Here is a 22032-nt window from a genome sequence, read left to right as displayed (position 1 = left end):
TTTACTTAAATTTTCAAATTTAGTGATACTCAGATGGACAAGTTTTAGGTATAATCGTCTTTTTTTTTTTTTTTTTTTCTTCTTCACTAAGCCTAAGAGAGTTTTTAGGAAGTGCTTCGGGGAAAGTAAGCACACAGAGAACAGCTAGGCCTCTACAGGTTATAGTTAGTTTAGTATATTGAGTTCCTTGAAATTTTCATGCAGTATTTCAACAGTGGTAGTCCACTTAATCCTGAGTTTATTTTGCTGTTATTTTACCGAATCTGCTAAGTTCAAGCTAAGCAGTAACAACAAACTGCACTTTGATTTGAAAGCATGCCGTTAGACAAGGCTCAGGAAGCCCAGATGCTGGCTTCACTTTGGGATCTCAGCCTCCAAGAGTGAGGTGACTAGTAAGTCAGTGTAAGGCAAGTGAATGGTTTGCTTTGGCTTCTTGAGACAAGGTATCACTGTGCTAGGCTCAAACTTGTCTTAGGTTCTTCAGTAAAGGTATGAGCCACCGTCCCTGGCCTAGGTGAATGGTTTTTAATCTCAAAGGAGAGGTAGCCTTTCTAATCATATTACTTTGTGCCTTTCTTTAGTTGTGACTGAACTGGAAAGCTACTTAATGCTCACTTCTTTGTCTTTCTTAATGCCCTTCTGAAATATCACAGAAAAATGAAATCATTCCATACACTTGTGAAGAATGGTATCTATAATTCAGTCCATTCTTAGCCTATTAGAAGACTCTTGATTGTAAGAATTAACATTTGAGAAGTTTTTGTCTTTTAGAAAGGCACTGGTTCTAAGCTAGCCTTAAAATTACATTGTGAAGGATGACGGGTCCCCTCATCCACACTTGCTAAGTGCTGGGGTTATAGGCATACACCACCTCACCCTAATGATGTAGTGCTAGAGAGCAAACCAGGGCCTTGTGCGTGCTAGGCACCCTACCATTTAAGCTTCATACAAAGTCTGCGATCCTGGTGTGTGTTTGTGTGTGTGTTTTCACACAGCACATAAATTGTATAGGTATCAATGGACATGTGTGTCAGTACTTGTAGGAGTAAGAGAATAATGATGAGTGTCATACCTTAGGGGCCAGGAGCATCTACTTTATCTTTTGAGACAGGTTTTCTAACTGACTGATTGGCCAGTGAGTTCCATTAGTCTTTGTCTCTTCTCTAGCACTGAGACTGCAAGCACATACCACCGTGCCCAGATTTCTGTGTAGGTGCTAAGGATCAAGTCCTCCATGCCTGAACAGCAGTAACTTCACATCTCCCCAGCACCCATAATTGAAGGTTTAAAGGCCACTATAATAGCATTTAGTTTTGTTGCTAATATAGTCTGAAGATCTTCCTGGTGTGGCAAGAACATCTGTCATTCCTTATCTATAGAATATATGCTTTTTGTTCTATTGAACCATTCTGTGAACGTTTAGTCTGTGTCCCAAATATGATTTCTTTTCATTATAATATATAATTTATTCATTATAATAATTTGTACCTAATATAATGAGTTATATTTTGGTAAGTCATTGAAATCACTACAGTCACATAAGATTGGTTTTCTTTTTACATTTTATTTTAAATTAAATGTTTGTGTATCTGTGCATATGGGTATGTACACATGTGTGGGTGCCCCAGGAGTTCAGGGGTTTCAAAGTTCGAGAGCTGGAGTCGCAGATAGTCGTGCGCCACCCAGTGTGGGCACTGGAGATGGAAGTCACGCCCTCCAAGAGTGTGTGCGCTAACTACAGGCCTTTCTTCAGCTCCCTCACTGTTGTGCTTGGCGTGTCAGGTCTCCCGTGTGCATTCTTACACTTTTTTTAGTACAGAAATGATGTTTTAAATTTTATTTATGTGTGTGTGTGCCTGTAGAGGCCAGAAGAGGTCCATTAGATCCCCAGAATTGGAGTTAGAACTTCTATGAGGCTGATGCGTGTGCTGGGATATAAACTTGGGTCATGTGGAAGAGCAACAAGGCTCTTAGCTGTTGAGCCATTTATTCAGTGCCACAGAAATGCTTCTTTAAAACTAACTTCACTGCTCCATTCATTCTGTCTCCCTCACTTGTCAAGATTTCCGGGTGCTGTTATTTTTTAGTCATGGTATTTTTCTTTCTCAGTTTTATCGACAGCAGGTCTGCCTGCTGTCATAGAGCTGTGCAGTCAGGGTCCTTAATTATAACCTTAAAAAGACCACTTAAAGCCAACCGCCTAGTACTTGTCTGTCATTGTAGCAGTTTACAGGCAGAACAAGCTTAAATTTGAGAACAGCATGGGGTACATGCTTAATTGAAGACCAGTCTGAGCCCTTTTTTGGGCTACTCTCTCAGAAAAAATCCAAGAGCTGGTCGGTAACTGCCTGCCTAACATGCAGAAGACCCTGTGTGTGGTCCTCCCCTTGGGACGGGTGGAAGCTGAGATGCTCCTGTACTCTTAGCTTCTCTGCCCTCAGTTTTGCCCGTACTGCTTAGTTACTGTTGCTCTATTAGTCATACACAAGGTTTTCTTCGGATAGCTGGCCCCGTGGAGCTCCGCTTTTCTCTGGTCAGTATTTGATGAAAGACTCTAACCATTATTCAGAGTTCTTTTAAGCAAGAATTGTTCACTATTAAAGTAAGTTTGACCTCTTTTATATTTTTTTTGGTATTGTCTCATTTCTCTAAGATATGCTGCCCTCCCACTTGCTACAGTCCCTCTCTGCCTTCTGGGTGCTGGGATTACACATGTGAGCCTCAGTGCCAACCCTCATTTGCTGTTTTTAAAATTACGCCTTTACAGAACAAGAATGGAGCATTAACATCTTATGTTAGTAGAGTACGTTGATCAAAAGTAACAAGCCAATATGGATATTGTGTTCCTAATGAGGTCCAGTGCTTCATTTCAGAGTGCCTTTACTTACAGCTTTTTCTGCCCCAGGATCCAGCCCAGTACACACTACATTAGTCATCTTTTTAAGTTCCTCACAGGTATGAGAGTTTTTCAGACCTCACCTTTTTTTGATGAACTTGACAGCTTTGATGGGTACTGGTTCAGATATTTTGTGCAAAGTCCCTCATTTGAAACTTGTTCAGCATTTTGTTGGGAATCACGTTGGGATTCAGGCTTTGGGGAAAGGGCCCACAGAGGGATGCCTTTGCCATCACATCTTGTCAGCATAACTCACCCATTGTTGATGTGAATCTTGACAGCTTGCCTGTCTGAACAATGTGTTTGTTTTCTGTGCTCTGAGCTTTTCTTCTCCCCATGTTGTGTTCTTTGAAGGATTTTCCATGTATATCCACACCTAAGAGGGAGGAAATTATCCTCTACCTCTTTGAGTAGTTAAAATCATCTTTGAGTAGATGCTCTCTCTGTTTGGGATTCTGCATAGATTTGACTTCTCCGTTTTCCTAATTGCTCACTTATTTAATATTAGTGTCTGCTTATGGATGTTTTTAAGATTCTCTAATCAGAGTCTAATACTACTGTATTTTATTGCTCAAATTACTGTAGCTTTTAGCCAGAACTTGTTCATTTTTCCTGGTTACATTGACATAACCCTATCATCATGGGTTTTGTTTTTTTGTATGAGCTATATCCTGGTGTTTGCCTATTACAAGGTGTTCCAGGATTGTCTTGCCCATTTCCCTGGTTCCTTTTATTGTAGAGTAGTAGTAGAAACTGATCCATGAGTCACTGCGCGCGCGCACACACACACACACACACACACACACACCCCTAATATTCGCATAGTTCATTATCTATACATTATGTGTTGAGCAATAGCGATGTGTCCAGTACTAATACATCACTACTCTCTTGGCTAGAAAGTGGTATCTTTAGACACCTGTAATCCAGCTAGACCTCCTCCCCAGGTTAGCTCAGCTCTACCACTAGATTAATTTGTCACACATTGCAGACTTTCCTGGGTTCTTCTGTCTCTAAAATTTTGGAATCCAAATACTTTAACACTCATTCTTTTTGAAGTAAATTGCTATAGTTTTGACAAAAACTTTGTTATATATCCATCCATAATAGTTTCACTGTCCTAAACAGTATCTATCCATCACCCAGTCATCTCTCTCCCCATAACCTAACAACTATTGATCTGCTTGCTATCAGTAGTTTTGTCTTTCTTGTGCCGCATAAGTACAGCCTTTTCCAATTGGTTTCTTTGACATAACAATATACATTTAACATTTCTCCATGTCTTTGTGTTACTTAATAGTTAATTCCTTTTTATAATTGATTTGTGTATCATAGTAATATGTGATTATGTTTAGCTTTAGATTATGTTTAGCTTTCTAAGAGACTGCCAAACTGTATAATAAAATACTTATATAGAAATTTGTATTTTTGTCAGCATTGGGTGATAATTGTTGTGACTCTAGACATCCAACTAAATATCCAGCAGTTGTTTAATTTTGTTATTTTAGCTGCCTGATAGACATTGTGGAGATGTCACATTATTTTAACTTCGATTTCTGCAGTGATCGATGATATGTGATAAGTCATCTGTACATCTTTGATAAAGAATCTGTACATTTCATTGCCTAGTTTTTGAACTGTATTGTGTTCTTTGGGGATTTTAACAGTTGTATGATACAAATACATGATCAGACTATGTGTTTTGTGGGTGTGTTCTTTTACACTATCTTGGCCTTCCTCCTAAGAGCCACTGATAGAGCAGGTCTCATCTTTAATAGGTCCAGCTTCTCAATATTTCCTTTTATGAATCATGATTTTGTTATTTTCATCTAAAATCTTTATCACCAGATTGAGCATCATATAGATTTTTCTTTTGTGTTTTTCTCTAGATGTTGTAGATTCACATCTTTTTGGTTTTCTGAGACAGGGTTTCTCTGTGTAGTTGTGGGTGTCCTGGACTTGCTTTGCAGACCAGGCTGGCCTTAAACTCACCGTGATCTGCCTGCTTCTGCCTCCCTGGGCATTGTGATTAAAGGCCTTTTTTTTTTTTTTTCTTTTATCTTTTTTTTTTTTGGTAGTTTCACATCTTACATATGGGTTTTTGATCTGTTTGGAGATAATTTATTTGAAAAGTCCAACTTGTTTGTGTTGAATGAATTGTTTTGGTTCTCAGTAGTCATTTATGCTTCTGATCAGTCACAAGCTATTCTCAGACTTATATTTAGAAAAACATTCTCCTCTGCTGCTTTGCAAATGTACCATTGGTTTCATTTTGAACATTACAGTTTCAGATTCTGATTTTTGGTTTTTTGTTTTGTTATTGTTTGTTCTTTATGTTTTACCACAATGCATGAGAGATGAATTCTTTTCTCATGTCCAGTACTTAGTTATAAGCCATCAGTCCTTTCATACAAGCCCTCCTTCAGTCTCAGGGCTCTAATATTTTGATGAGTTTCAGGTTAGTTTGGGGTTTTAATTTTAATAACATTTTACATGTTAGCACCTGACACTTGTTGCACATCCTTTGTCACACTAAATTCTTTAGCATTTCCCCCTTCTGCATCTCTGCTGAAATAATTTAATATCTTCTTGTCAGCCTTTTATTGAATCTTAGGACCAGGAATTCTTTTCCTTCCTCAAAACAAAGTTTTAAAGCTTCAGGCTTGCCCACATACTCCTTCCATTCCTTAGCCCGTGGGTAATGCTGCGCCTTAATGAGGTTTCTTTTGGTGTGATAAAATACCATGAACAAAATCAGCCTGAGAAGGAAAACCTTTATTTCACCTTACAGCTTGTATTCCATTATCCTGGGAAGTCAGGTCCGGAACCTGGAGGCAGGAGCTGATGCAGAGGCCATGGAGGGGGTTCTCTCACTGTCTTCCTCCTCCTGGCTGCTCGGCCTGCTCTCTTACAGCACCTGCACCACAAGCCAGGCGGGTTCTTCCCCTGAGAGCTGCTGTCCCACAGCAGTCATCAGGCAAGAAAATGCACCACAGATCAGCTTGGGGGAGGCATTCTCAGTTGAGTGTCCCCTTTTCAAAATGACTCTAGCACCAACACTGTTATTTCTTTAATTAGCCTATTCTAAGAATATGAAATGGCATATTGTCATTTTGGCTTCCATCTCTCTGATAACTTTTGATGTTCTATATGTTTGTATATCATTTGTGAATGAGCTGCATACTGCATAGCAATTTAAAATATGAATTTATTTGAATTATGTGTTTTTAATTTGGATATTAATTCTTATCACAAAAGTGGCAAATGTTTTCTCCTGTCAGTTGCCTTTTTTCTTTATTGACTGTGTTCTTTGATGCTTATTTTTCCTATGATTTGTTATCTGAGTTATATAGTTTGAGTCTTGTGTTCATATCTTTAATTCTTTTAAAGTTAATTGTCATAAATGGTACGCGATTAGGGGTCCAGCGTCATCCTTTTGCGTGTGGATATCCAGTTTTCTAGCACTCTTTGATGAAGAGACTTTTCTTTGTCCATTGAGTTATCTGAAGGACTTTTTAATGGTCGTTTGATTGTAGGTGGTGGAGGTTCTTCTGCGTCCTATTCTAGTGCATGGTCTGTGCACCTGTTTTTATGTCAGTATCGCTGTGAACATTAAAAAAGATGTATGTTTCCTCTGCTGCTCAGGTGCTGTTCATTTTAAGTAACTCATCAATAAACCATGGAGAGTACCTCCTTCCTAGTGTGTGTGTGTCTGTGACCTGGAAATCAGAGGACAACTTTGTGAAGTTAGGTTTTTTCCACCTTTATGGAAGCTCAGGGTATCAAACCTCAGATCTTGCCAAACTTGTGTAACAAATGTCTTGACCTTCTGAGCCATCTTGCCAGCCTCAGCCTTTCGCCGCCTTTATTATGTGTTTTTTTAAATGAGATAGCCCTGAAAAGATGACCATAATTCCAGTAAATGACCACACTCATGCACATTCATGCAGCCCAAATTAAACCCAGTAGATGTTTTTGTTTCCCTTTTGTTATTGCTGGTTTTTTGTTTTTTGTTTTTGTTTGTTTGTTTTTTGTTTGTTTGTTTTTTAGAGACATGAAAGTAGAAGGACAACTTATTGGAAAAGATTCTAATCAGAGTATGGGGGTTTGAATACTGTAGGTTTCTAGGTGAGAATGGATTGAAGTAGTAAGAATGATATTGAAGACAAGGCCCTTTACAATGGTCTCATGATTTGGGCTGGGACTGAGGTCAGTGGTAGGAATGGGAATAGAAGAAAGTAAATAGCAAATGGACTAAATGGATTGGTATGTATTGGTAGTTTATTCAGAGAAGAGCATTTTGAGGCTGACTCTTTAAGTTTCTGAGTTGAGCACAGCCAAGTAGATACAGGTATAGCTTTGTTACATACTGTGTTGTATAGAAGGTTTTTCCATTTTGGGGAATTTCTCCTTGCTTCCTTGAGACAGGGTCTCACCATATACCCTAGATGGGCCTAGAATTTTCTGTGTAGCCCTAGGTGACCTTCAACACATGCTTCCTGCTCAGCCTTTTAAGTGCTAGACTCCCAGGTGCTGCCATCACATTCATCTAGAGACTGCTGTGTGTGCACTCAGGAGCAGCGCCTTAGACGTGCACCACAAGCTGCCTGACCCTGAGCATGAGAGCATGCCCTCAGTGAATAAGTTGGCCCTACTCTTTTTGGGAGGAATGCAAGGTCAGTGGGACAAACCGTTTTACATAGGACAGTATTTAAGCAATGGTTTACTTATCACTTACAAAAAATGTTTTTATTTCTTCTTTCTCTTCTTCCTCTTCTTCTTTCACTCCTCTTCTTTATCCCTTCCTCCTTTTTTCTTTTGAGACAGGGTCTTGCTTGTAGTCCTGTCTGACTTTAACTCAAGTATTCATTCACCTTCCTCTGCTTCCCAAGTGTGTGGTTTAAAGGAGTGCACCATCGCATCTGCACTTTTTTTTTTTTAATGTATGAAAGTGTCATTTTATGGAAGAAAGCCTTTTTCTCTTTCTTTTTTCTTTATTTTTTTTAAAGATTTATTTATTATTTATACAGTTTTCTGCCTGCATGCCAGAAGAGGGCACCAGATCTCTTTATAGATGGTTGTGAGCCACCATGTGATTGCTGGGATTGAACTCAGGACGCTTGGAAGAGCAGTCAGTGCTCTTAACCTCTGAGCCATCTCTGCAGCCCAGGAAGCTTATTTTTAATAAGAACTGGTTGACTGTCATACCCTTAGGTTGCAGCTCTCCTACTTAGCTGTATTGATAGGCTTAGCACCAGTGTAACCCTTTCCTCTGGCATTGGGAAGATGCAGAGAACATAGACAGACTAAGCATCAACCCATTTTAAATATTTTAATTTTTATGGAGTATGAGTATGAAAAGAATAAAAGAAAGTAGTGCTTTATCTAGGTGTACAGGGATAAAGACCATAAAATTTCCCTAAGTCAGTGAATGCTAGAGCTCATTGACTCTTGTAATGTCACAGTCCTGTAAGGAGAGCCATGTCGGAGGCTGAAGACAGTGAGTGATGAAAAGCCATGAGGGGAAAGAAGGGTTGAAGAGGAATAGGATGTATTAGGAGCTGGGTGAAGCTGAGCTGACTTTAGCAGATCGTTTTGGTCCAGTGCAACCTTCACCAGAAGCATTCCCTTTGGGATATGCAGTTTCCTTTTAAAGGCTTGTGCTACTTCACAACTCTTCACTGGTGTAAAGCATTGTTTTTCAGATTAGAAAGGAGGCTTTTTTCTTTTGTTTTTCCTGGTCCTACAGAAAATAAAGCTAGAAGTCAAGAAAACATATTCTAGTCTCGGTTCTATCCTGAGATACTCTTATGACTTACAGAAGTCGTTCACTTTCTGTGAGCCTCGGTGTCTGCATTCTGCCAAGTGATAGAACTGATCGTATAAAGTCAAACTGCTCTAGTATTCTGTGCTTCTTAAAAATCCATTTTTCTCTAAGTGTGTCAGTGATTTCCTATCATTAAGCAAAAGCGCCCATGATTTTGAAATGTTAAGGCTAGCATTTCTTTAAAGCTTGTTGTAAATTTTTATTGCTGTGTATGTGTGTGTGCTGCCTGCATGCATGTGTGTGCTCCACATGTGTAGCTTTCCTGCATCTTTCACTTGAGAAGATCGGAAGAGCACATCAGGTTCCCTGGGGTGGGACTTAAGAAGGCCCGGAATTGCTGCGTGGGTGTTGGGAATGGGCACAGACTGTTGCTCTTACTGCTGAGCCAGGTCTCCTGCCCTAATGTTTATTGTTGAACACACCAATCTGACACGGTATTCTACACAGCTTGTCGTTACAATTTACACACTCTGTTAAAAGAAATTAGGGATTATTTGAAATTGGCCTTTTAGGCAATGTCATCAGTTTTGTTAGGTATTTGCCACTTTGAATTTTTCTTTACTGTGCACATTCCAATACTGTTGATTATCTCTTAATGTTAGTTATTTATCAATAGAATAGTTATTAAATGTTAACATAACTATTTGAATAGTTATTTTAAACTTTTAGAGCTTGCTCTCATAGGGAACTCAGTGGAAAACACATTGAGATATAAATGTCCTGACAGGACCATATAGAACTAAAAAAAAAATGTATTACATTATATCAGGCAGAAGCATCAGATACTTGTATACTCATTTATCTGTGTCAGTCTTTATGATTTCTTTTTATTTCAGTGTAAAGATTAAGGGACTAGTAGGTACAGAGGGCTAGACTGAAGTGAAGGTTGAAATTTGGCATTCTGTGTTACTGCTTAAATATTTGTGATTTAGTATTGAAGAGCCACAGCCAGGGTTCTTTATAGATGTGACTTTTCCTCGTAGAACAGAGAAAGATTAAAAGTAAAGGTTCTAGAACACAGGATGCTGAAAAGGAAGGACCATCTTATAAGCTACTTACTAGACATGTCTTCCATGAATCCATAATTTGAGAATGCAGTGTTCCAGTTACAAAACACTTCAGTTATTGGTTACTAGAAGTTTTCTGAAGGCAGCAAGCTAGCCTTCAAGATATAAGTGTTTAAACATGGTTTTCATGAAGGTACAGAAAACTAAGGGAAGTGTTTAAATTCATACTTGGTAAAACATGAATTCTCCTTCACAGATGCAAAATGACTTTATATTGTAGAGAACCAAAAGAGCACAGGCTTGAAAGGATAGAAGTGCACTGCATATATATATATATATATATGGCTAAGACACTTAAAATATTAAAATAAAGCCCCAAACATGTTTAAGAGATTTGTCTTTTGGCAGACTTTTCTCCTTCATACTAATTCTTTGTGCAAAATTTTTATTTATTTTAAAACATGTTTTAAAAAGACAGGCTTGCCCTTTATAAAGGAGTAATTATTAACACTGAACTAAGTATTAGTCGAAGTTCTTGTTCTAGACTGTCCAAATACCGTTTATTATTACTCAGGTAATTGTGTGGTGCGCTGGGTTAAGGGTAACTCCATGGTTCCAAGCGGTGGTGGTGAATGTCTTTAATCCAGGGGCAGAGGCGGGTGAATCTCCTAGGTTCGCGGCCAGCCTGTTCTACAGATTGAGTTCCAGGACAGGCGGTGCTAGGTTGAGAAACATGGTCAAGGTAGGGCGGCCGGTGAAGAATAGCTGCACTGGGAAGTCTAATTCATTGTAATTTTAAAAGAATTTGATGCAGAAATATTTTTATAATCAAGAAGTTTATTCAAGCTAGGTGTGGTGGTACACATCTTTAATTGGAGGCAGGGGCAGGAGTATCTTCATGAGTTCAAAGCCAGCCTGGTTTAATAGTAAGTTCCAAAAGTGCCACAGCCACGTGGTGAGACCAAAAGGGGGAAGCTCATTCAGTCCATTCTAGGTAGTGCCTTAAGAGTGAACACGTTTGCCCGAGCTTTCAACTTGGCAGGCCTGTGGGCATCACAGGCCTGCAACCCTGACATTTGTGAAACTGAGACAGGCAATTCACATTTTAAGACAGCCTGGGCTACGTAGGGAATTCAGGCCAGCCTGAATTGAACAGTGAGGAGGGTGGGGTGGGCAGTGTGACCTCCTCTTACTTATAAAGTCAAGTATCGTGTGATGTGATGTCCTTACTGACAGTATAGGAATGTGCTAAAGGGAAGAGTTAGAGATTTGTGTGCTTTAAAGTTCCTGCTAAGTGTGTGTATTGCAGATGGATTACCAAATGTTAATAATATATTATGTCTTGTTTTTTTAAGTGAATGAATTTTTAGCTTTTGAGGGCCCCATCTTGTTGGATATGAGAATTAAACATCTAATCAAAACAAATCAGTTAAGTCAAGCAACTGCTCTAGCAAAGCTGTGTTCTGACCATCCAGAGATTGGTACAAAAGGGAGTTTTAAGCAAACTTACCTTGTCTGTCTTTGCACATCATCACCAAACGAAAAGCTAATCGAAGAGGTGAGTATATTTTTTGTTAGTAGTTTTTTTAATGTGGGTAAATTATTTTTAATTTAGATTAGAATGTTTTGGACTTCCTTGCTTGTAAATAATGGAGCACTTTTCTCTTCTTATAGTATGGTATGCTCCTGGGTAAGGGCAACTTGAATCCAAGTTACTTTCAGAATCATATGTGACAGATCGGACCTTCTAATTTAAATGATGTGGACAGTTTTGACAAAACTAAAGGAAATGTGATGGTGTCTTAACAATATCTTGCCAACTTTTTGGCAGTATTTATGACATAACTTCATTTTTATCTGACATCAGGATACCTAAGAATATTTTAGCTAATTTAGCGACATTAATCCTAGGTAGATGTCATAAATTATCTCTATATATGTAGACTATATGTAAATAAACTCATAACGTTATATAACAAAACATACCACTCAAAATGTTATTTACATGTTTAACCTAAAGATTAGCTTCTTTATAAGATTATAAAGATTATATTTATACTTCATTTGGTATAATATGTAGAATTTGCACAACATTCTGGAAGTATAATCATTACCCAAAAGGAAATTCTGTATTTTTGTACACTTTTACAATCAAAAGCTGACATAGCAGTTGTGTTTAAAGATTTTAAAGTTAATAGTCTGTTGAGCTATAAGTATTCAAGAGTATAGTACTTTATGAGCTCTGTCTTCAGTCTCTGCTATATGTCTTGACTCTAGAGCAGTATTAGAAAATAAGGGAATTATGGAGATTGAGCCAGCAAAAGCTGTGCAGTAAATGGGGAGGGTTATAGCCCAGTTTCATCCCTTAGCGAGGAGTAGTGTGTTCTTGCTGAAAGGGAGATTTGGGTGGAGGTGGCGTTGGAATCTACATACTCCAGTGAGTGGCCTCTCTCTCTCTCTCTCTCTCTCTCTCTCTCTCTCACACACACACACACACACACACACACACATTCACACACACTGGACTCTGGTTGGTTGGTTTTTTTAGAGGTGAGGAAATTGGAGGAGGGAGATGAGGGTGTAGTCATGGTCATGTTTCATTGTGTAACAGTAGAAAATTCTCAAGAAGAGTAAAGGAACTTTGTGGGATGGAATTGATATGTTAAAGGGGAGACTGAATAGTAGACAGAGGAGCCTGTAATTGGAGTTCAGAACCAGGAATGCCTCAGGGGAATGTCTGTATGACAGTTGAAAATGACAATTTAATAGACAAATGTGAAAAAGTTTGTAATAGCCTTTGAGGTGTGTAGCAGCACGTGCCCTCTGTGTTAGACTGTGCGTGGGGTGGAGAGTAAGCGAGGTGTAGCCCTTGCACTAGAGAAGCTTGCTAGTGAGGAGCAGCCTAGGGGTGCGCTGCTTGGATTGCCTTTGAAGTTGGAAGACTGCGTTTGTGGTCTCAAAACCTGGGTTTCCATATCTTGAAACAGCCAGATCTTGGAATACTCAATTTTATTCTTTCTTGGTATAATTATCTAGAGTAAGTAGCAGCAGCCCAGCCTCCTGAGATACCAGAAAAATTCTCTCTCGGGTCCTAGGTGCCTCTGATGTTGCAGATGGCACTGTTCTCCTTGTCTTGTGTTAAGCAGGCAGAATTAGCTGCTTGTTTTCGTCTTGTTCTTAAGCATGGTTCACTAAGATCTCTGTGTCCTCCATCCAAAGGAAAACGTCAGTCATAGTGATCAAGTTTCAGGGACTATGTATGCAGATATATTCTTGTTACACACCCCTTTTCATAGAAATAGATTACTTCTGTAATATTTATATTAGAAACATTTGAAATTGAGCATTGTCCCATATGAGGAAAATATTTTAAAATTGACTTGTCAACCAGTCCTATTATTTCTGCCCCAAGGGAAAAATAGTCATGTCACTCACACCTTGGAACCTTCCCCTTTAGGGATCCTGTTCACAAATATACTCTGTTTCCTTCTTCTCACACACAGTTTTTGTTCTCTCCCTTCCCCTCTCCTCCCCTCATCTCCCTTGCTCTCCCCTTCTTTCCCCTCCTCCCTCCCTTCCCCTCTCCTGTCCTCCCCTCTCCTCTCTCTGGTATAAAATTTGAGTTTTATACGTGTGTTCCCTAGAGAATGTGGGGATAGATTCAGACATGGCCTGGATTGATAGCTCTGAGGAAGTTCTTGTCTGTGTGACTCAATGGACAAGAAAGCAGTAGTAATAGCAGCTGTCCCCTGGTATCGGATGTCGGACTTACGGGACTGTAAGAAAGGGATGTTCATCTGACATCACTTGAAATGATGAGTGAGCTGTTGTTGGAACCCTAGCATAGGTAGGATAACAGTGTGCAGCATTAGTTTGCATCCAGCTTTTCAGGTGATTTTATATTGAGAATGAACATGTAAGAATTTTTTAATGCCCTTTTGTTTTCTCTTTAATCATGTTGCCACTTCCACATTCTCTGGAATGAAGTGTGTGGATGAAATGCTTGCCATGCAAGTGTGAGGACCTGATTTCAGACCCCAGAACCCATGGAAAGGCAAACAAAACATGAAGCCAGCACTTGTGTAGTCCCAGTGCTTCTGTGCTGAGATGGGGAGTGGAGACAGTGACGAACCTGGAGCTTGCCCAGTTAGGCTGTACACAGTAGCAAGCAGGAGAAATGTTTGTCAGACAACACTCCCACATCATACCTGTCGTTCCCATGCCAGCAGCACACAGAGACCACAGAGACAGAACTAAAACACTCTTCTTGCATTTCCTGTGCACGAATATCTTCATATGCTAACACATTCCTTCTCTGGCAATGCTTTCTCTCTTTCACTGACATCTTTCCAGTCTGTTCTATTTACATTTAATAACTGCATAGTTTTATAATAAGGATTTGTGGTATATTCAACTGGAGGAGTGGATATTTAGATTGTTGTCTTGTAAGTAAACATTCTTGCATCTTTGCAAGTATACTGATACATTCAATTTACAGAAGTGGGATTGAATCTAAGAATCTACATATTTTAGACATGGGTATGGTGGCACAGACCTATAATCCAACGCTGGGGGTTGAACCAGGAGGATTGCATGTATAGCCTGAGCTATACCCTGCCTTAAAAAATGTAAGCGAAGAATTAAAACGAAGAATCTATACATTTTAAATATGGTAAGGACAGATTATTCAGAAAAACAAAACCAAACCCCAAAAGCCATGGCAACAAATGTGTCCTCTAAAAACATGAGAAAATTCTTTCTTTCCTGACACTGGAGATTGTTGATTTAGAAATATTTGCTAGTTGTATGGTTTTTATATTCTTTTACCTTTAAAGTTCTTTTCTGTATAAAACTATTTACATATAATTACTACTAATATATTTCAAAATATAATTGGTAAAATGAAGTATTACTTAAATGTTTTATACTTTGACTAAACAGCACAAATAACATAAATTATAAAATCATTTACATTCTGAAATTATATTTCTGCTTTATAAAAGGATTTATCTAGTATCTATCTTTAACAAATAGATCATTCTGTTTGGTCTTACTTTCTTTTGAAATTTTGCTTATTTTGAAAAATAGAGCATAGTCCCTCAATGGGTAATATATTGATAATTTCTTAATTATGCTGCGTTGGAGTTTTAAAACGATTATTGTTCAAATGGTTATGCACAATTTGAGTCCATTCATTCGTTAGTTTAAGTATAGTTTTGTTATCCCTGCTCTATTCTTTATTATATTTTTAAGAGGCCTCCGCCTGGCATATCAGGTAAATGAAATATTTTAAAGTTTAATATTAGCCAACAACTACAAAAAAGTAAGTTTGAGCACAGGTGTTTGCCACAAAGCCTGGGAACCTGTGTAAGAGTGAAAAGCACTACCACACCTTTGTTCCCTTACACCGTTAGTGCAGAACATACGCTTCCACGTGCCTGATAGCAACAACAGTAAAATCTGAATGGAAGGACTGGAAGTTTCAGTTGGTATATTCTGTTCATTTATATACACATGCACACATGTACACACACATATATGCAAAGGAATACGCATTAAATGCATAAATACATACATTAAAGTAAGCACTTAAAATATTAGGAGTTAATTTAGTGGAGGTGATTATATATTTGGTGCTACATGAGTTTTCAACACAGGTTTTAGAAGAAAATAGGAGATTCAAATAAGTTAGATTTTCAAGAGATAATGGGTTTTTGGGGGGTTTTTGTTTGTTTGTTTTGTTTTTTTACAAGTAGAAAGTGTTTAACACTCTAGGACCGCAGTATGCTTTAGATATGTAGAGTTCTGAGATGAGGATAAACTGTGAATCTATGCCTGTACTGAAGTCTTGACTGTGCCAATTAATTATAATCGTGAGTAGCTTAAGCCTCTGAGCATCCCGAGTCAGCCAACCTGAGGTCTGAATTTTCCTCAAATCCCTTAACTTTTTGAACACAGACCCATCACCAGTGAAAAAACCCACATCTGCCATCATGTACGGGGTCACACAAGACAACAGGTACACTAAGATACCACATGGATAACGATCTTCAGGCAGTGTGTGTGTAAGATGTGAAAAGAAAGTGTATGTTCATACTTGGATTTCAAACCCTATCTCAGTGTATATATGCAAATACTTTAAAAACCTGAAAGGGGAAGCACAACGTTGGTGAGTGATGCTCAGCCCGTGGGGTGTCTTCCCAGCAGACTCTACTAAGAAACAGCCACTGTTATTAGCATGTTATGAAAAGGTTAAAAAAAAAAAAAACCTTTCAGTTCATCTGACTGACATTTGTCATGATGAATGTATTAGAGCAATTTTTAAAATTAACAAACCTCTTATAAAAGATAATGTAATAAAATGGTAACAGTTTAGGTCTTTGTCATTCTGATATGGTTTGTTTTGATTTCTGAGTCTAGTTCTTTATTGTTGTAAGCAAGTGACATAATTTTAGTTATAAAATATTATACTTTCTGCCTGCTGGTAAAATTAGAATTATGTACTATACCTGCAGTATCTATCTAGTAGTCTGTTTAACTACTGTCACCTTTCGTCTTGTTGTTGTTGGATTGTGTGGGGTCACCTGCAGATAGGGAGTGTGACAGCCTGTTTGACAGGAGTAGTGCAAGCACTCTCACTGCTGGAGCACCAAGCGGAGGTCCCCAGGCACTCAGTCCTCAGGCAGCCTCCTGCCTGATTGCATGTGTCTGACCATAAACCCAGCTACTAATTTCATACTTAAAAACCATTGTTGGTGGACTAAAGAGATGGCTCAGTGGTTGAGAGCAAAGAACTCTAGTTTGGTTCCTAGTATCTAAATAGTGGTTTACAACTGCTCCAGTCCCAAGGAATCAGATTCCCTTTTCTGGTCTCGGACACCAGGCACACATATAGGATGCATGTGCACATGTAGGCACTCATAGATACAGATAAAATCTTTAAGGCATTTAAAAAACAAGTCATTGTTAATCACAAGAATAGAAATTGATGTTTTTGTGTATTTGGGGAGGAGCAGGGAGGTTTTGTGAGTGTGTTTGTTCTGGTTTGTTTTGTAACCTAGCCTGGCCTAGAACTTCTGGTCTTCCTGCCCTTCTGCCTCCTGAGTGCTGGGATTTATCTGCAAGCATTACTATGCCCAACTTCTTATAAATGTTCCCCAGTCCAAACTTAAACAGGAAAGCCTCTTAAATGAATTGTTACACAGCCTTTATCTTTAGTGTTACTGATCAACTTTAAAATCATACATTATTGTCCTTCATTTAAACACTTGTTCAACCATGAACACATACCGTATTGCTTACCTTGTATCTATGAGGTGTGAGAGAGATTGTCATGTAGGAGAAACACAGTTTTTGGTATATGGATGCTAATGATCATTAGATAGTCTTCAGTTCTTTTTACCATCTCATTTATATCACAAGGAATTAAGTCTTTCTGTCTCATAAAACAAAGATGATTTGTGGTTGTTTAATGTTTGTTACAGCTAATTGTAGAAATCATTGGTTAATTTTGTTTTATAGCTATAAACAGTAAGGCAGTATATTTTAAATTCAATAGGTTAAATGATGCAGGTTGTCTTTAGATTATATGAACTTCTAGAAAAGCTTTGAAATGGAGTAAGTTTATACGAAGAGCAAAGTAGAGATGAGTGAGTTTACATGTAAAGTATTATAACTTTATACAATATTGTGGATTGTTTCTTCCCTAAAGATGGATGGATAGTTTATCTATATCCAATACTTTCTGTGTGCCATCTGGTTTAGTCGTGATTTAAATCAGGGAGTCAAAGAATAGTAAAAGTGCTATAGTTTTCTTTTCTGGTGAGTCGAAGAATAGTAAAAGTGCTATGGTTTTCTTTTCTGGGTAATGGATCCAGTTTATTGGATAAAAGATGCTTGTGATTAACACCTGTCATTTACTGAGCATTCATACATTTCTGAAAGTAGTTAATAGTTTGTTAATATTCTTTCAGAATATTATATTAATACTTGTTAGTTATAAAGGAAGGTTATTTTTTAAAACTATACCCAATTCTTTATCTCAGTTATAATTTGATAGTATATAAGTTAATACATCTTACTGATGAAAATTTGTGTGTATCAAAAGGGAAAAATTAAATATATTGTTATGTATATATCCTAAAGCCACTTCATGGCCTGTTTCTGTTTCCTTTTTCTATAGATTTCAGAAGTTGATTGCAAAGATGCATTAGAAATGATCTGTAATTTAGAGTCTGAGGGTGATGAGAAGAGCGCCCTTGTTTTGTGTACCGCCTTTCTATCCCGGCAGCTCCAGCAAGGAGATATGTACTGTGCTTGGTGAGTCGCTTTTCTCTTCTTAAAGAAAACGGGGGGGGGGGGGGTGTGCCATATGCTTTTAATTCCATTACTCTGGTGGCAGGGGCAAGCTGATCTACATGAAAAGTTGTAGGCCAGTCAAGGGCACACAACAATACCTGTCTAAAAAAGAAACAAAAATTGAAAGAATACAAAGTAGATTTTAAGAATTCTTTAACCAAGATTGCCTCCAGTGTCAGTAGGGGTCACAGACATCAACTTGGCCATGTGATCCAGAGCAAGGATCACAAACGTGGTCTCTGGCAGTAACACTGACCATATCATCAGCCTCTGGTGGCAGCAGAGGCCACAGACTTCAAAAAGACCCCTGGATAGCAGGAACCTCAGAAAACCATGTTGATGTCTGTGGTCTGTGCTACCACTGGAGGCCGTGTGCATGCTTACCATCCATGCTGCTGCCAGCTGCTATGGGTAAGGGAGCTTCATTTGTAGTGGTGTGGATGACTGCAGACTCAGAAGGAGGGAGAGCAAGAGCCACTGAAGCTTCTGTGACAGCCACCTCCTCCAAAAGTAAGAAAGAAAGAACACACACCAGTGGAGGGACGGCAAGGACACTGTTTTCGTTAAGGGGCAGGCCACAGGGTTAGCTAGCCATGCATCAGTGAGTACATGGGCAACCCAAATTGAACTTAGTGAACTTTTTTTTCTTTTTCTTTGGGGGGAGGGCACAAGGGTAGGAGGAGAGCCGTAGGAGGGATGTGAAGTGAGTTTGATTGGGGTGCCTTGAATGAAATTCTTAATTAAGAAAGGTATTGTTGGGGCAAAAAAGAATTCATATAATTAGGAATTGATAAAAAATCATTTATTTTTACCAACACAAAAAGTATATTTTTTAGGCATTCCAATCTTCAGTTTGATTATCATATAGCTCATTTACTTTTAGCTATTTGGTTTTGTGGTTGTGTTTTTTTTTTTTTTTTTTTTTTGCCAACATGTGATTCAAGTGTATATTCTTTACCTGCATATTATGTATTTTTAATTACTTAGCACTTACATGTAGAAATACAGTCTCTTCCAAACCTGTAGAGACCATTCCTCTTGGCTGATTACTTCGGTGTTCTCCTATAGTGTACACTTCCTGATCCAGCACATTTCCAAAAGCTGTATCCCCTTGGGAGGCTGCAGCTTATGTTGACTTCCATTGACTTAAAAACTTGATACAGCCCTAGATGAGCGTTATCAGGGACTAACCATTGCTGTTGCTCAGTGGCATTACTAGTCTTTAAAGGAAATTGGCATACAGCATTCAGAATATTTGCTGGGCAGTACAGGGCATGTGAATGAATATAGAACAGGCAAGGTAAGTAAATAGCTGTATAAGTTCATAGTTACCAACCTTTTTGAAGCAGTTGATTCTTACTGTAAATAAATTAAAATTTAATACTGAGGGGACTGCTCTAAAAGATTGGCTAACTACAGTATATTTATCAAGCATGTGGATTTTGTGGGCATAAGGTAATGTGAGTCATTGATATCTAGGGAATCATTGTTATGAATAGAGAAGACACAGGGGAGGAAGAAAGTGGAATTGAAGAGCTTAAATAAAAGTTAGAATACCTATGAGAAAGGCAACGACGAAGCTCTGAGGGCTTCTGTGTGTGTACAGCCTGAGGGAAAAGAGCTGGACAATAAACTGTCTCAAGTATAGTATACACTCAGGCCATTGGGTGTCTCGAGGATAGTGTGCACTCAGGCCATGGGGTGATAGTGATGCAGTGAACTAGAAAGGGGGAGGGGGAAGAACGGCACACCCTCACACAGTCACACCATGGCTTAGAGATAGGGTACATTCTGAGAACTGTGTGCTTTGAAAAAGCTGTAATCAAGAAGGCTGCAGTGGCGCACCTCACTTATGGAGCCAGCCAAACTGTGTGTGGCCTGTTGTTTAACAAAGTGCTGCCAGAGGATTCATGACTACTAAAGCTCAGTTTTTGGAGGAAGCAAAGTAGAGGAGGGGCTCCTAGAGAACTAGGAAGGCGAGTGTGCTCAGAAGTTTATAAACAGATCTCGAGGGCCTCTGCAGAGGTCAAAATCCAGGAGGTGAGCAGTGAAAAGGACAGAGGGTCTAAGGAGCAGAAACCCAAAGGAAACATTAGCTAAAGCTGTCGTTGAAGAGAACAATGGCTGAAAATGTTGAAGCCGGGGAAATTAAATGAAGGGTGGAAGAGAAATTGAACATAGCAGGAACTTCTTATCATTTTAGCTATTTCTATGAAAACATTGTTATTACATCAGATAAGCTTAAAGTGTAATTTTCTTTTTATTTAACCTTCATGTCACAAATGCATGTTTTCCTTTTGGGGTCTGTGTCATCATTGGTTCTTTTGTTCAATTAATAAAAACCTAATGGATAGATTTTAATTTAAAAGATACTTGCTTTATGGAGCTGTTCCTTGGGGGCATGGTGTAATTGAAGGCCTGCTGGGTGAAGGTTTTGTCACCGAGGGACACCTCTATATTAGATAAGTATGTTCTGAGTCCGTATGCCTTGTTACACATATGCACACATACACTTTATTTATATGTTATACAGTTAAAGTTAAATGGACTCAGTGGTTTTCATTATATAATTTAAGTGTTAGATGTTTTCTTATTAAAAGAGTGCTTCTGAGATTGAAAGATACTGATCAATAAAGAAACATCATTTGATTTTATTTGTTCTTTAGAAGCTCAGTGCAGATTTATCTTGTATTTAGGCATAATTCTACCCATAGAATTGGAATCTAAAGTCCATATATAAAGTTTAGAATTGGAATCTAAAGTCCATATATAAAGTTCCATATATAATGACTGGATGTGATTATTATATTACTCTTTCTTTTTAGCCTTCAAACTTTTTCTTCTTTCTTTCTTTTTTTTCTTTTCTTTTTTTTTTTTTTTTAAGGGAACTCACTTTGTTTTGGAGTAAACTACAGCAAAGGGTAGAACCATCAATACAAGTATACCTTGAAAGGTGTCGTCAACTTTCTTTGTTAACGAAGACTGTATATCACATTTTCTTCCTGATTAAAGTTATTAATTCAGAGGTAAGAATAATTGTTACCTTTCCCTCATTTAAATTGTGTAAATCATTTTTTTCTGTTTTGTTGTATGTATATATATGTATATATAGCTTTGGCTATCCTGGACTCGCTTTGTAGACCAGGCTAGCCTTGAACTTAGAAAGATCCGCCTGCCTCTGCCTCTGCCTCCCTTAGTGCTGGGATTACGGTGTATGCCACCGTGCCTGGGTGTGTAAATCGTCTTTAATAAGATCTTAACTTTTATTATTTTGACCCTTTCTTCACTTTTTTTTCTTTTACCTTAGTGCTTTAGACCTTGGTTTTTTTAAAAAAATATATTAATCATCTGAAATATTTGATTCAGATAAACCTAAAAGTTTGTTTAAAAACAAAGGCCTTGGGAAGGTGGAGGCAGGCAGATCTCTGTGAGTTTGAGGCCAACCTGGTCTACAAAGTAAGTCCAGGACAGCCAAGGCTACACAGAGAAACCCTTTCTCAGAAAAACAGAATAAAACAAAAACAACCCCCCCCCCCCCAAAAAAAAAGTCTTTCTCCTACCATCTGTGTAAAATTTGCCATTTTTGTTCTGTAGTATTTCTCATACGTGTTATACTGCTTTGGTACTTTGGCTCTTTGAAAGTTTAGGAAGTGAGGACTAGGGGAGGAGGGTGGGACCCAGAGGAAACAAGGGAGTGGGCTACAAGGGAGTAGGATGTAAAGTGAATAAATTATAAAAATATATAATTTATAATATAGAAAATTAATTTAAATTAAAAAAAGAAAGCTTAGAAAGTGTAAAAAGGAATATAGTAATTTTTCTATTACTGATAGTAGGTCAGAAAAACCCTCAAATCCACTCTACTACAGACAAGGCCACAAGTACTTAATTAAACAATATCTTTATAGAAGCTGAAATTACAAGAGTATTAGAAGAATACCCCT

General features: G+C 38.3%; 1 protein-coding gene across 1 annotated transcript in view; it reads left to right on the top strand.

Annotated features, from left to right (window-relative positions):
• Positions 1-22032, top strand: part of Znf292 (zinc finger protein 292) — a 77423-nt gene that overhangs the window by 44211 nt on the left and 11180 nt on the right. Inside the window, exons 5-7 of the mRNA XM_021642676.2 lie at positions 11086-11288; positions 17913-18049; positions 20973-21114. Of these exons, the coding sequence (XP_021498351.1) occupies positions 11086-11288; positions 17913-18049; positions 20973-21114 (482 nt within the window). The remainder of the gene's footprint in view (positions 1-11085; positions 11289-17912; positions 18050-20972; positions 21115-22032) is intronic.

The sequence above is a fragment of the Meriones unguiculatus genome, chromosome 20, assembly GCF_030254825.1.
Source record: "Meriones unguiculatus strain TT.TT164.6M chromosome 20, Bangor_MerUng_6.1, whole genome shotgun sequence".
Lineage (NCBI taxonomy): Eukaryota > Metazoa > Chordata > Mammalia > Rodentia > Muridae > Meriones > Meriones unguiculatus.
The sequence above is the reverse complement of the archived record's forward strand: the minus strand, read 5'-3'. Positions and strand labels throughout refer to the sequence as shown.